The sequence below is a fragment of the Strix aluco genome, chromosome 1, assembly GCF_031877795.1.
Source record: "Strix aluco isolate bStrAlu1 chromosome 1, bStrAlu1.hap1, whole genome shotgun sequence".
Classification (NCBI taxonomy): domain Eukaryota; kingdom Metazoa; phylum Chordata; class Aves; order Strigiformes; family Strigidae; genus Strix; species Strix aluco.
Window position 1 is genome coordinate 121,288,176 of NC_133931.1, and position 14,819 is coordinate 121,302,994.

At 39.6% G+C, this 14,819-nt stretch overlaps 1 protein-coding gene across 4 annotated transcripts in view; it reads left to right on the top strand.

Annotated features, from left to right (window-relative positions):
• Nucleotides 1-14,819, top strand: part of MPP7 (MAGUK p55 scaffold protein 7) — a 159,421-nt gene that overhangs the window by 78,042 nt on the left and 66,560 nt on the right. For 3 of the 4 annotated variants that reach the window (XR_012624244.1, XM_074833326.1, XM_074833336.1), the window contains exon 4: nucleotides 12,035-12,112. The exons of the other annotated variant lie outside the window; for it this stretch is intronic. Coding sequence is in view for 2 of the 3 variants with exons in the window: in XM_074833326.1 (XP_074689427.1) it covers nucleotides 12,035-12,112 (78 nt within the window). In the remaining variant the exon portion in view is untranslated. The remainder of the gene's footprint in view (nucleotides 1-12,034; nucleotides 12,113-14,819) is intronic. 4 annotated transcript variants of the gene reach the window in all.

Here is a 14,819-nt window from a genome sequence, read left to right on the forward strand (position 1 = left end):
GATATAACATTTTAAGCTGACAGAAATTAACAAAATCCCATCAAGTTCACTCTTGGGCCTCATTTCATTTCTATGAATGAGTTGCTTACTTTTAAAGGAGTGCTAAATGAACTAGTTACCAAGTTTCATCAGGGCTAGAAACACCTCCTTTTTCAAACTTTATTAACGTTTCCAGTTACAACCCTCCTCCTCTCCCCCAAAAAGAAAACACCCTTTAGCAGCAGATGAGATAAGGCTCAAGCTAAGGAGTCTGCATGTTTGGGTTTCCGTCAAAGAATTTAGATGACTTGTTGGTTATTCTCTTGTTCTAGCTGTTTGCAGGGTGTAGAAACAAGTGATGCAAAAGCAATCACTTGCCAGCAGCTGACTGATGCCCATCCAGTCCTCAAGCAATGGCTGCTTTGGAAAAGACATTATATAGTGTGGAATATCCCTTGGGCCAGTTGGGGTCAGCTGTCCCAGCTGTGTCCCCTCCCAGCCCCTTGCCCACCCCCAGCCTGCTCGCTGGGATTGCAGAGTGAGAACAGAGAAGACCTTGATGCTGTGCAAGCATTGCTTAGCAATAGCTAAAACATTGGTGTGTCATCAACACTGTTTTAGTCACAGATCTACGACATAGCACCATACGGGCTGCTATGAAGAAAATGAACTCCCTCCCAGCCAAGCCCACTACAACAGTTTATACCAGACAGTCCGCAGGCTTTCTGATTTTTTTTTTTAAAGTGATTTCATGCTATAGTGATAAAGCTGCTTATGATTCTTTTATTATAGTGTGAGGTTTTAGTTCTTTTGTTAAGGTTGTCTAATGTTCTGAATGACTTCTGACTACTGACTCTTAACTGTTTAGGCAGAAATATTTCCATGCCATTAGCCTGCTTTTGATTCTTATGAACTTAATGCCTCTGGTCTTTGGAACAAGGGCTTGAAAGAGAATTGCTCATCTGTCGTGGTGAAACTTTTTGCTGTGGAAAATTGGGCCAGAATCGAGGTATCTGCATATCTGTTTTTATGTCTTCAGAGGCTTGCTTTGATACATTCTCTCAAAAGCCTTTCTGCACTGTGCAATCGCTTAATTTATATTTGAGGCAATTTAATGTTACTATGGGGAATGAAATTCTCTTTGCAAACTTTGAGTGGTTAGCTATGGTTTATACATTTTTATTTTGTTTGTCTTTTCTAAAATACATAGTACTAAATTCTTAGCAATATTCTATGCCTCTAACTGCAATTCAGTTCAATTGGCCTGAATAGAATGTGATTTAAAGGCTGTACATGTTCTAAGGAAGTCAGTTTTCAAGATGTTGCATTGGGTATTTGAAATGAGTCGGCATTTAATTTGCTGCTCAGTTTTCCTACACCTCCTGTTCATCATGCCATACTACTACAGAGTTGTTCATATATTTAAGTTCATTAGTGTGCCAAAGCAGCAATGATAACTACTATACGAAGGTTTGGGATCAAATTAGTAGTTTTGCATTCAGTCCATATTTCTGTGCTATGCAAATAGGCTTACCGACACCCACTAAATTATGAAAATAAAGCAAAAAATTGACTATTTTTTCTGGTTCCTTTCAACTGATACAGTAGGGTTCTGGGAGGAGAAAAGGAGGGAATTAATATTTTCATAAAATTCTACATCAAACAAAATATGCATACTCTTTCAGCATAGATGATGGTATACAATTATAGTTGTGATTGTTTTTGTGGCTATTTTCATTTGTTTCATTATAGCCCTTGTTTCTTTTTTCCTTCTAAGTACTTTGTTTTACCTTGACTTAAGTTGTTGGTCAATTTACACAGTGAACTCACTGTCTAAACCCCAGAGTTAAGGTAGTACTATTACTGATCAAATGAAAACCCTAATTCTAATCTTGAAATCTCACTGTGTAAGCATTGTGACTATTCATAAATGTGTCCTTTACACTCATGAGTGTCTTGAAATGATTTTTCTTGCTTCAGGTATTACAGATGCAGGATACAAATTGCAGATGAAGCCAAAACTAGCACTTAGTGCCTCACCGGTTTCTCTTTTGCTTTCTTTTTGCATTCTCTTAATCTGTTGTGGTTTGTTAATGTAAACACGGTCTTCTTTGTAATAGCATCTCCCCAGTTTGTGGTGCCACTAGTGGAATTAAAGATTTTTTTTGCAAACGGTACATGAACCTGAAACTTTGGTGGACAGTTAACAGCTTCTCCATATAAGAGAGTCTTTCATTATTCATCTATGCAAGTGATTAAGCCAATAAATACAGAAGCTGCATCACTTTTATCAGTGCTTTGATTTCAGATAGTCTTGCTGTTGATATATCATGAAGAATAACTGAAGAGAGCAGTTAGGGGAAATGTTCTACCAAAGAAATTGACTTTCTACAGCAATATGCTCAATGCCTGTCTTCTAAACATGTTTTGGTGCTTCGTATATGCATTTATATTGACATTCTAGTTCAGATCAGGAATGCATTTTTTTAAAGCAGTTTCCCAATTTCTCAACTTGTGCTGCTTTGGTTTGCATCAGCAGTCCAGTGTATGAGATGGATTCCTTCCCGATGAAACTAAACAAGGATATTAGCTGCTAATGGGTATTCAGCAGAGGAGACTAGACTAGGCTAGTCCAGAGTAAAACCCCAGAAACGTATATGGTGTGGTGATTAGGTCCTCAGGGCCAATTGTTCTGTTGCATTAAACAAAGATAGTGTTGCATGTTTTCATGCATGTGTGTAATTAGCCAAATTTTTCAGGTACCTTATGTCCAAACTGAGATATATCTCATCCAGTAAAATCCATAAACCAAGTAAGGGAATGTTTATATAACTAATAAGAGGATATAAGCCTCTAATGTTTCTCAAACGGTGATGTGTTCTGTTCCAGAATTAGCCTTAGAATGATGGTCAGTACAAACTTCTCACACCATCCTGACAGTACATACTGAAGAGGATCTTGTCATTGCCATAAGAAAGCTCTTATCCAGAGGTGTTGACATGTCTGAGTAGTTGGTGACACTCCTGCGTGGTTGGCAGAATATTTTCACAAATGTGTGTGATGTTTCTTGTGTTTTATGTGCTATTATGCCTCACTGATGTTGATAGTGTGTTTTATGGGCTATAAGTGTTTGCATATATATTCTTATATACCTTATTCTTTACATATGCCAATTGTTCTGTCAAAAAGACTGTCTCTTTTCGGCACTTTATTCTTCCCCTGCTCTTGAGTATTAATAAAAGCTTTGTTTTGATTTGGGTTCTTTCTGCATTTTGCTACCTCTTGTTCTCTCCACCACTAATGCTTTTTGCATGTACTTTTCAAACAAGGCCTATCTGTGGGCTCTGAATCTTGCACTGGACCACTACAGTATAATACATCTTCACAGTCTAATTGTCAGGTTCACTTTCTTTGCTAGTTTCTCCTAAAATTCAGATAGATCAACACATGTAACAAGTTAAATAATCTGGAGGAAAGAAGGTAAACATTCTTTTAACCTATTCTGTACGTAAAATATAGGTTTTGTGCTTGCTCAAACAAGTTAGAGGTGTGTGGTCATTGAGTATGTACCCACAGAGTAGTGTATTCATATGCATATAAGCGTATGGGCAGCAAGGTAGTTCCAGGTGACTTAAATGTGTTGATTGTCAATAATTTCTATTTAGAAAGTAGAAAAAAGAAAGTGGAAGTGAGGAAGCTGAAAAAATACATTTGAGATGGAGGAGGGGAAAAGAGGACAGAAGGACAAAGCCGATGTCATGATAAAGAAAAGTAGGGATAGAAATGGAGAAGGTTGTAAAAACTGAAAGACAAAAGTCCTAATGTTCTGTTTACATCTCAAAACTATTTTTCATAAGTAGGCTTCTGTCTCTGTTTTGGAAATTTATTTTGTTTTGATGTACAGAACATTTGAAACTCCATTAATTCTAGCAGTTTTCTGCATGTTTAGTATAGGTTATTGGAATTGATGGGAAACTATTTTTTCAAAGCAGTTACAGGGAACTCTACAGAAAGTGTCAGCAAACTGAAAGTATCTTCTTTAAAAACCTTCTGTTCCTATATGTGAAGCCATAGGTACATCACATAGTTAAAGACTATATTTCTTCAAGTTCAGAAAAAGAAGATAATGTGTCTGACATATTGCATTTCTTGGGTGGCATCATCTTATGATGAAACCAGTTCATTTTGGAGCTCTGTTTTAAATTTTCCAGAAACTTTATAGGTGGAGAACTTTCTAAAACATTGCTAATAAATCATGGACTGTAATACTGATACAGACTATCCTTTCTGAAGCTAGGTATGTTGTTTGTAGGTGTGTAGTATTGTTCTATAGAGCATTTCAGAAAAGTCCTGCTTACACAACTGTGCCAGAATTCACTAAATACCAATAAAACTATTCTTGCATTAAGGGGATTCCTTTCCAGAAAGAGCTGGGGTATTGGAAACTGATGATATTCTGCATACTTGCTTATCCCCCTCCCATGTGTTGTTTTCAGCCATATGACATCGGAACTGTACCTGGAAATTAAGAAATCTAAAAGGAGAAAATAAACTTCTTTTGTAGGATTCCTTGCTTAAGATTTTTGTTTTTCTGACTCGGAAAGCTCCCTGTGGATTTTTAAATAGTCCAGGCTGGGGACACTGCAGAAAAGGTATTTCTGCTATACTTTGTTATAGAAAGCTTAATTCAGTCTCTCTGGGAAAATCCAGAAACAATTTCCCTTGCCTAAAATGTGTCAAAAGTTGTATAAATTTGAAAATTATTATTTTTCCCTCTTGGGACATATCCCTTGTAAATCTTCCCAAAGTACCCTACAGTGAAAAGAATAAATAGTCACAAAAAAAAAGAAAAAACAAAACACCCAAAAAAACCCAACAAAACCCCAAGTCCTAGCAACTTAGTCATCTGTTCAGCAGAACAACTTTCACAGAATCACAGAATCATCAAGGTTGGAAAAGACCTTGAAGATCATCTAGTCCAACCATTAACCTAACACTGACAGTTCCCAACTACACCATATCCCTCAGCGCTATGTCAACCCTACTCTTAAACACCTCCAGGGATGGGGACTCCACCACCTCCCTGGGCAGCCCATTCCAACGCCTAACAACCCGTTCTGGAAAGAAATGCTTCCTCATATCTAGTCTAAACCTTCCCTGGTGCAACTTGAGCCCCTTCCCTCTTGTCCTATCGCTTATTACTTGGTTAAAGAGACTCTGCAACCTCCTTTCAGGTAGCTGTAGAGGGTGATGAGGTCTCCCCTCAGCCTCCTCTTCTCCAGACTAAACACCCCCAGTTCCCTCAGCCGCTCCTTGTATGACATGTGCTCCAGACCCTTCACCAGCTTCGTTGCCCTTCTCTGGACACGCTCGAGTAATTCAATGTCCTTTTTGTAGTGAGGGGCCCAAAACTGAACACAGTAATCGAGGTGCGGCCTCACCAGGGCCGAGTACAGGGGTAAGATCACTTCCCTGTCCCTGCTGGCCACGCTATTTCTGATGCAAGCCAGGATGCCATTGGCCTTCTTGGCCACCTGGGCACACTGCTGGCTCATGTTCAGCTGGCTGTCAATCAACACCCCCAGGTCCCTCTCTGACTGGCAGCTCTCCAGCCACTCCTCCCCAAGCCTGTAGCACTGCTGGGGGTTGTTGTGGCCCAAGTGCAGCACCCGGCATTTGGCCTTATTGAAACTCCTACAGTTGGCCTTAACCCATCGCTCCAGCCTGTCCAGGTCTCTCTGCAGAGCCTCCCTACCCTCGAGCCAATCAACACTCCCACCCAACTTGGTGTTGTCTGCAAACTTACTGAGGGTGCACTCAATCCCCTTGTCTAGGTCATCAGTAAAGACGTTAAACAGGAGTGGCCCCAAAACCGAGCCCTGGGGGACACCACTCGTGACCGGCCACCAACCGGATTTAACTCCATTCACCACAACTCTCTGGGCCCAGCCATCCAGCCAGTTTTTTACCCAGCAAAGCGTGCGATCATCCAAGCCTCGAGCAGCCAGTTTTGCCAGGAGAATGCTGTGGGAAACGGTGTCAAAGACCTTACTGAAGTCAAGGTAGACAACATCCACAGCCTTTCCCTCATCCAATAAGCGGGTCGCCCTGTTGTAGAAGGAGATCAGGTTTGTCAAGCAGGACCTGCCTTTCATAAACCCATGCTGACTGGGCCTGATCATCTGGTTGTCCCGCATGTGTTGTATGATGGTACTCAGGATGAGCTGCTCCATCAGCTTCCTGGGCACCGACGTCAAGCTGACAGGCCTGTAACTTCATGGATCATCCTTCCAAACCTTCTTATAGATGGGCATCACGTTGGCCAATTTCCAATCTGTTGGGACCTCCCCGGTCAGCCAGGACTGCTGGTAAATGATGGAAAGCGGCTTGGCGAGCACCCCAGCCAGCTCCTTCAGCACCCTCGGGTGTATCCCATCCGGTCCCATAGACTTGTGTGTGTCAATGTGATGCAGTAGGTCACTGACTATCTCCTCCTGGATTGTGGGGGGGTCATTCTCCCAGTCTCTGTCTTCTGGCTGAGGAGGCTGGATTCCCTCAATACAACTAGTCTTGTTATGAAAGACTGAGGCAAAGAAGGCATTAAGCACCTCAGCCTTTTCCTCGTCGCTTGTTACCGTGTTTTCTCCTGTGTCTAGCAGGGGATGGAGGCTCTCCCTGGTCTTTCTTTTGCTGTTGACAAACTTATAGAAACATTTCTTGTTGTCCTTGATTGCTGAAGCCAGATTAATTTCTAGCTGGGCTTTAGACCTCCTGGTTTCTGCCCTGCATAGCCTCACAGCCTCTTTGTAATCATTGTGAGTGGCTAGCCCCTTCTTCCAAAAGCAGTAAACTCTCCTTTTCTCCCTGAGTTGCAGCCAAAGCTCCCTGTTCAGCCAGGGTGGTCTTCTCTGTTGCTGGCTACTCTTACAGCACCTGGGGACAGCCTGCTCCTCTGCCATTAACACTTCCTTCTTAAAGAGTGCCCAGCCTTCCTGGACCCCTATACCCTTCAGGATTGTCTCCCAAGGGATCCTGTCAAGCAGTTGCCTAAACAAGACAAAGTCAGCCCTTTTGAAGTCCAGGATGTCAGTTCTGCTGCCCCCTCTCCTGGCCTCTCTAAGAATAGAGAACTCTATTATTTCATGTTCACTGTGCCCTAGTCAGCCTCCAACCACCACGTCATCCACCAGTCCTTCTCTGTTCACAAAGAGGAGATCCAGCAGGGCACCTTCACTCACCAGCTGCGTCAGGAAGTTACCTGCCACGCGCATTCCAGGAATCTCTAGGACTGGTCCCGCTCTGCTGTGTTGTATATCCAGCAGATGTCTGAGAAGTTAAAGTATCCCACAAGAACAAGGGCAAGTAATTGTGAGATTTCTCCTAAGTGCCTATAGAATATTTCATCCACCTCTCTGTCCTGGCCTATAGTAGACTCCTACTACAACATCTGCCCTGTTCACCTTCCCCCTGATTCTAACGCAAAGACACTCCACCCTGTCTTCACTACACTTGTACTCAAAGCAATCATAACAGTCCTTAACATACAGCGCCACCCCATCACCTCTCCTTCCTTGTCTTTCCCTCCTAAAGAGCTTGTAGCCATCGATTGGCGCATTGCAGTCATGGGAGACATCCCACCATGTTTCTCTGATAGCCACTACATCATAATTTTCCTGTTTCATCATGGCTTCAAGCTCCTCCTGTTTGTTACCCATGCTGTGTGCACTGGTATACATGCACTTCAGATGGGCTGATGTTTTGCCCCCTTCCCCCTTCAAATCTAGTTTAAAGCTCTGTCAATGAGCCCAGCTAACTCCTGCCCCAAGATCCTTTTCCCCCTCTGCGGCAGGTGCATCCCATCTGATGCCAAAAGGATTGGCATCCTGTATACCAACCCATGATTGAAAAATCTGAAGCCCTGACTGTAACACCAGTCTTGGAGCCACAAGTTTATCTGCTTTATATGTTTTATTTACAGTACATAACTTTTGCTTTAACACTCGGTCTTATCTATGAAGAGATTTTCAGGGTTACGCTTTACACTTAAATGTCAAAAGAACTTAAAAGAGATGTACTATATCTTCTAATTTTTAAGCATGATACAGTCCTATATTCTCCATACGTTCTGTACATTTCTACTAGGGAGAAGGCAATAGTATTAGCTACTGGAAATCTGGTATAGCCACAGAATATAAGATAAATTTGCCTTTTTATTAAATAGAATTTAGAATGAAGCTCAAACAGACGGTTGCAAATATTGAAATGTTTTATCTTGAGTAGGTAAATGCTCTCTCGTCTACTGTTTTCAATACACTCTCATACTTCTCAAGTGTTTCAGGATGGTTTTAATTGCTGTTACAGTTTAATTTCATTGAGTGATGTTTGTAAAGGGGCAAAGTACTTGCACCACCTTGTCCTGGTTTGCTTTTCATTTCTGTGTTTGCCTAGCTCACACTGTACTCGTTTTCATCAATGATCACTTAATCTAGATATTTAAATTTCAACTTCTACTTGTGTAAGAATTGAATTTTGGAAATATAATGCTAGTTGTGCATATACTAGCATGACTTACAAATTTCAGATTTGGGAAAATAATTAGCAAAACAACAACGTGTGGAAAAGTTGCCAAAACATTTGGTTGTGTGCACAGTAGTTTTTCTAATGGTGGTTGTCATAAATGCAGTCATTTATCACCCTGAAGTCTGGGAAATTCAAAGGCCACCAGGTGAGTTTGCAATTGTGCTCTGTCATCCTTGAAAGGCAACAGAGATGACCTAGTCCCCAGTGACTAGGGAGAGGCAAGTGCTGTACCCATCTTCAACAAAGGCCAAAAATACAATGTGGGGAACTAGAGGCCAGTCAGCCTTACTGTAATCTGTAGGGAAAATTATGGGCCAAAACGTCTTGGTACACATTTTTAGACACATGGAGAGAAGTTGCCTGAAAATGCATTTTTGCCTCACTGAAATTTTTGCTTTGTCAGTTGAATTGCACAAAATTTCCTGTCTTACTGAGTTCAGGAAGCTATTATATATAAGCTCTGCATACATTATGAATGCGTTAGTTATCCAGAAGTTAGAGGTAGGTGGTAACCATAGGAGAGCAGTAGGAAGTATCATTTCTATGATGCATATGATAATTTTATAGTGATACAAAAGGTAATCCTTATATTTTGTGTTGATTACAGCTTTGTGCACAGACCAGTGCTTTTTAAATTTTCTTAGGTAAACCCTTTAAATTACAAAGAGATGGAAGACAGACATTGTCACATAAAGGTCTGATTTAAAAAATACAGATTCAGCTAACAAACAAGGCAAAATACTATCTATTAAATAAAACCAGATATTTTTTGAAAATATTGTATTGGATCTTGAATGGAAGTGTGCTGAGGTTGAAGTGTCTTTTGCCATAGAACATGTAATGTTTGTCCCTAAAGTCACTCATCATGCCAGTACAGAAAATTAATAAAACTTCCAACCTGATGTAGCACAATCTAATATCTAGAACTGTCTAGTTATAGTTAAATTTTCCTGCTTACTTGATTAGCTTGTGTTGTTTGCTCCAGATTTGGTTAGGCAGTTAATTTCTACAACTCCTCCATAATCAAATAAAATCTTAATGATTTTCCTTAAATGCTTGACTGAATTCCAGTATCCACTGTTAGGAAAATAAAAATTTGTTTTCAGCCATTTGCTGGTTATAGGCAGAACCAGTAACCTTAAAAAGTTACACAGTACCTCCTCTTAAAACCCTGGGTTGCATGAATTTACAATTTTATAACATTTTTTCAAAGATGTGTTATGCAAGAATTGTCTCAGCATTTTTTTTGTTTGTGGCTTTTTCTTTTTTTAAAAAAAAATTTCACTGGTAAAGACACCTGCAGGTTGTCCAGGGTAAAAACAGCTTAATCGGCAGTGACACTTCTGTTTTCTTTGAGGAAGTAGAAGGTAGCATAGGCAACTGCTTTTAACCTCAGAGCTGATGGAAGCTCAGCCTGGATAAAATCAAGATGTTGGCTGAAGCAATCAAAAAAATGGTGGATTTTAGACTTTTTGATTTACTCTGCCTTTAAGTTATGCAAGTTCATAGTCTAAGTAAATTGCAAATTTCTGCTAAACTCAGGGAGCTGCAGCTCCTTGTTTTGTTTAGTTTCTGTGCTTTGTGTGCTAGAAATATGAAGTTGTCCAGTCACGCTTTTGGTGACATCCAGTATGGATTAGTCTTACTTTGCTGAATAAACATTGTCTACATAAGCTATGTAATGTTCAGACTCTTGTTCTGCAGATAATAGTACTTTGCATTTAGTTTCCAGGTGAGGTACAAATACTTGCTGTTCAAAACAAATCATTTTACAACTTGGCAATTGAGCAACTGTGGTGTCTTCATGCTTCATCTTGATGTTTCAGAACTTTGATAACCTTTAACTAATGATGTACAGAAACAATCTTATTAAGGTTTCAGAAATGATGAAAAAATCGACCAAGACCTAGATTTTTCTATGCCACGTTACATTAACAGAGTATCATATAACCTTTACTTAAAAGAACCTATAGTCTAAATGAGTTAAAACAGACATGGGCTTCGAAAGTGTTATGAAGCACTGCAGAAGATAGGGAAAATGCCAAGCACAAGTGTCATTGACATGGCATTATCTTGTTATGGGTGTAGGTGTTAGGAGTTCAGTTTAAATTCAAAAGAAAGGGCTGGGGAGAGGACTAAGGGGGTCCTGGGCAGTGGGAGGAGTGAGTGCTGCTGGGGGTAAAAGTAAGTAGAGAAAAACAGATGTGGAAGGAGGGTGGAAGGCTGGAGGGAACAGTCAGTGAAAAACAGATACAATCCAGTCAACTCCAAACATTTTTTGTGTGTAAAGACCACTGGTTTGGTTACTCTTTAAAGCTGTCCTTGCTGCCTGGTCTCTGTTCTGTTCCACCCCCAGCAGTGTGCTGGGGCGGGGTAGGGTATCACTGAGGTTCCCATATCCCAAGGATGTGAGGGGCTCCCCAGCCAACTACTGCACCCTGTGGCCTCTGCCAGACCTCATCCTCTCCTTGCCAAGCACAGAAGTCCCCGATTTAGTTCATTCTGCAACTCCTCCAACCATCTGGAGCCCATGCCTCCTTCAGAGCATTGGAACTAAAGTAGAAATCTAAGAATGGGGTGTGTTTGCATCAGTTCAGACTACTGTTGTCTTCTTTTTTTAAAATTTTAATTAATATTTGTACATCTGTGTATCTTCAGGAAAATAATGTAAATAGAATTAAATGTTTAGCATAGTACTTTATGCCGTTCTGAAATAACTTTTAAGAAACTTGTTAGAAGCTTTCAAATATTTTGGCTCTTTAAAGCTTTCACACTGGAAAAATCTAAAATTTGAAATGCATAACTTGCGGAGGAGGGAAGAGGCTGGGTATTTAAATGATGGTGTATCCTTTCCCCTTTTGAAAGAACCAAAGCACACTGCATTTTTAATGTTGATAACTCCCCATTAAAAACTTTAAATGCTCCTAAATGACTTTAACTTGCTGAAGGACTGCCTTTTTCTTTCAGATGTGTTAGAATTCATATTAGCACTACTTTGCCCTTGTTTCTGAATTATTTTAATGACGGCAGCCGTTCCACCAAGCTGTCTGTCAAGATGTGGGTGGCAGGCTATTATTTCACTTCATAAATCATAATTTACAGGGGGTTTTATATCCATCTTGGGGATAAACACTTTATGCTTTGTGTTTTCAGCAGCAATATAAAATGTAATTGATACTTAAAGCAATATGTTGGAAATATGGACAGAGAAAGCCAGGAGAGAAAAATCACAAATGTTTAGTTTTTCTGTGGGTTGGTCTACATACTGAGCATTTTTTCCATCTGATTTCATATTCTTAGCACTTCAACAGAGGATGATGATGAATTACACTTACATGATTGCTGCCTGTAGGTTACTATAAGGATGTTTCTTTATAGTACAGACACTCAACAGATCAGTTAGCTCAACAGAGTCATTTTGTAGCATTTCTCATGCTGCTAAACAAGCTTATCACTTTGTGCTATTGTCTTCCAGATTCATGAAAAACTGCATTATTATGAAAAACAGAACCCGGTGCCCATACTCCATGGTGCAGCAGCCTTGGCAGATGATGTAAGTGTCCCCCGCTGAGATCACTAGTACCAAGTCTCCCAAAAAACTGTCTGCAAGCAGAACTCCTCATAGTGCAAACATATGAATGTAATCCTGTGAGCTGAAATCATAAGAAGCTGCAAATGTTTCCAAAGGTGCTGTCATCACCGGGCTTGTTGCTGATATTACTTTGATTTTTATTCACTTGCCTGTTATAAAAACATTGCATCTAGATAGCCTCTTGTTCTGCTTTAGTAACTACGTAATAGAAATTACAGGTTGAAACTCTATTGGGAGGGGAAAAGCTGTCAACTATTAGTGTTTTGAGAAAGTCACAGACAAGAGGAATGCTTTGGAAAAATAAAGACAAATGAGATAGCAGCACTGCTGACAGAACATGAAAAATGACAGATAATACTACAGAAATGAAGCATATGAAATGCCTAGGAAGGAGGCTTGTTAAAAGAAAAATCAAAAACTATTTAAGAAAAAGTACAGTAGTGATTTATTGATATTGGAGCTTTCCAAATTACCTTCATAACCAAAAAATAAATGGTAAAAGTGGTCGGCATTGATGGAGTAGTTAATTTCCTGTTACTATAATTTTTATTTTAAAGAAAAAAATCCAACCTGCCATTTCTTGCTATTTGGTTAACTCTAGGATTCAGATGAATTGTGCACACACCTGTATAAACTATGACTGAACCTGAGGTAGGCCAGGACAGAGAAATGTTTAATAAACTGTGGTTTAGGTGAAATCCAGAAATCTTCATTGCAATTGATGGTCTCAGGTTGTTTTTTGGAAAAGGCAATATGTATTAGGATCTGTTTCAAATATGGCATGTTTGAAACTTCACGTACTTTATAGATGTTTTAAAATCTTAACTATCTTTTTATATAATTAATAGCTTTTGATTTTTAAATTTTACAGATGGTTAGATGTTGTGAATTAAGAATGGTAACATTTAAACAAAAAACTAAATTAAACATATTTGAAGCCTATTGAAAAAAGGATATAATGTAATTTAATCTTGTTTCAGTAGGAGGAGAGCTATATCCTGTAACACACCAAATATAATAATGCATTAGATTTGACATCAGGCATATATTAGTAATATTTTTTTAACCTTCAAGTAGCTTTGAATAATGTTGATAATAATTTTGAAAATTAGAAAGCTGGTTGAAATTCTCTTCATTAAGTTCTTGGTGACATATTAATAATCCTTGTTAACATTTGTGTTATGGACCTCTGGACTACAACTCTTAATAAGAATCATTTCTTATTTTTGGATGCAAAACTTAGTTCTTGATATTTTCAGAAATGCTGAGCATTCTCATTCTTTGTTCAGCCCCATTTAAAACATATACTTTTGGAAATCCCCAAATTAAAGTACTCTGTCACTCCTCAGTTGAGAGTGATCGGGATTTTTAACCCTGTGAATGTATTATTATGTGTATATGGTAGTATTTTTAAAATGTACATATGTTGGGACATGTCTCTAGACATCTGCCTACTTTTAAAGCACAGCTTCTTTTTAAAGACCCTCTTGCTGGTTCCTCATTTTCACTTATGTGTAGCTGAACAGCTGGTTTTATGGGCACTGTCCCATAGAATGAGGATGTCCTTTGGCAGCTGACGTCAGGCTAGCACACTGTAGGATTTTCGGTGTTTCAGTAGTTATCAGCAAAGTTTGAGGAAACTAATTTATGTGCAGTGGGTTTTGTAACTCCAAAACCCATCAAGTTCCAGGATTAAAGTGCTATTCAATTTTTGGCACATTTGTCTGACTAGTTGTCAGCTTCAGGGATTTAAGAGCATGTTGGTGATATAAAGCACACTTTTATTTCAGTAGACTTTAAATTAATGTTTTCTCTTCCTAGTGGTAGCAACTGTTCTATAGTTAAACAAAGAAGGAGATATTCTTATTACCAAGTGAATATTTCCTGTTTGATTTAAAACCCAAGTTTGCGGTGCTGCTAAGGTAACTAAAAATTGTTGAAGGAGTGCGTTTTTATTCTTGTGCTATATTTTAAAGCAATTTTAGAGGTAACAATTGTGGTGAGGCTTCTTTTCTAAATGTTTTCGTACTCCTAGCTGCTATACCTTCTTTCTCCTCACTCCCAGTGACTTTTAGGCTGAATTTCCCATTGGAGATTCTGCTTGCCTCTTATTTTGGAGCAGCAGTGTCTAACATAGGACTCTTGATTTCATGCAAATGTTCTGAACTTTGCTGGCAGTGTAGGTATATATGACAAATAAAGCCTCTAGGGTATTAGAAAGGCTGTTCTGGCAAAAGAAGTTTCAGAACTTTCTCCAGAAGCTTTAAGCTCCCAGACCCCGGTGCTCCTCATCTTGCTAGCCTCACTCCACATCTGCCCCTCTTCCTTGCTTTGTCTTCCCCTCTCTATAGTGGCAGCTCTTCATAAAGAACTTGGTGAAATGGTTTGATTCCCTCAACAGAGGATCATAGAAGAGGTTCTCAGACAGCTTTTCCTGCAGTCTTTGGCATAGGTGGTGATTGGCATGGTATCAGTGTGCCCGAAGTATTCAGTATAGTTCGTACTGCTGCTGGTAGCTGTCACAAATCTTGGCACTTCAACAACAACAAATAAAAATCTAGTCCAAAACTCCAAGAAGCACAACAAGCAGCTCTGGTGATACCTATTTGCTAATCTGGAAACATGGCTTTGTCTTCCTTCTCCTTCTCCTCTTCTGTCATGGGGTGTT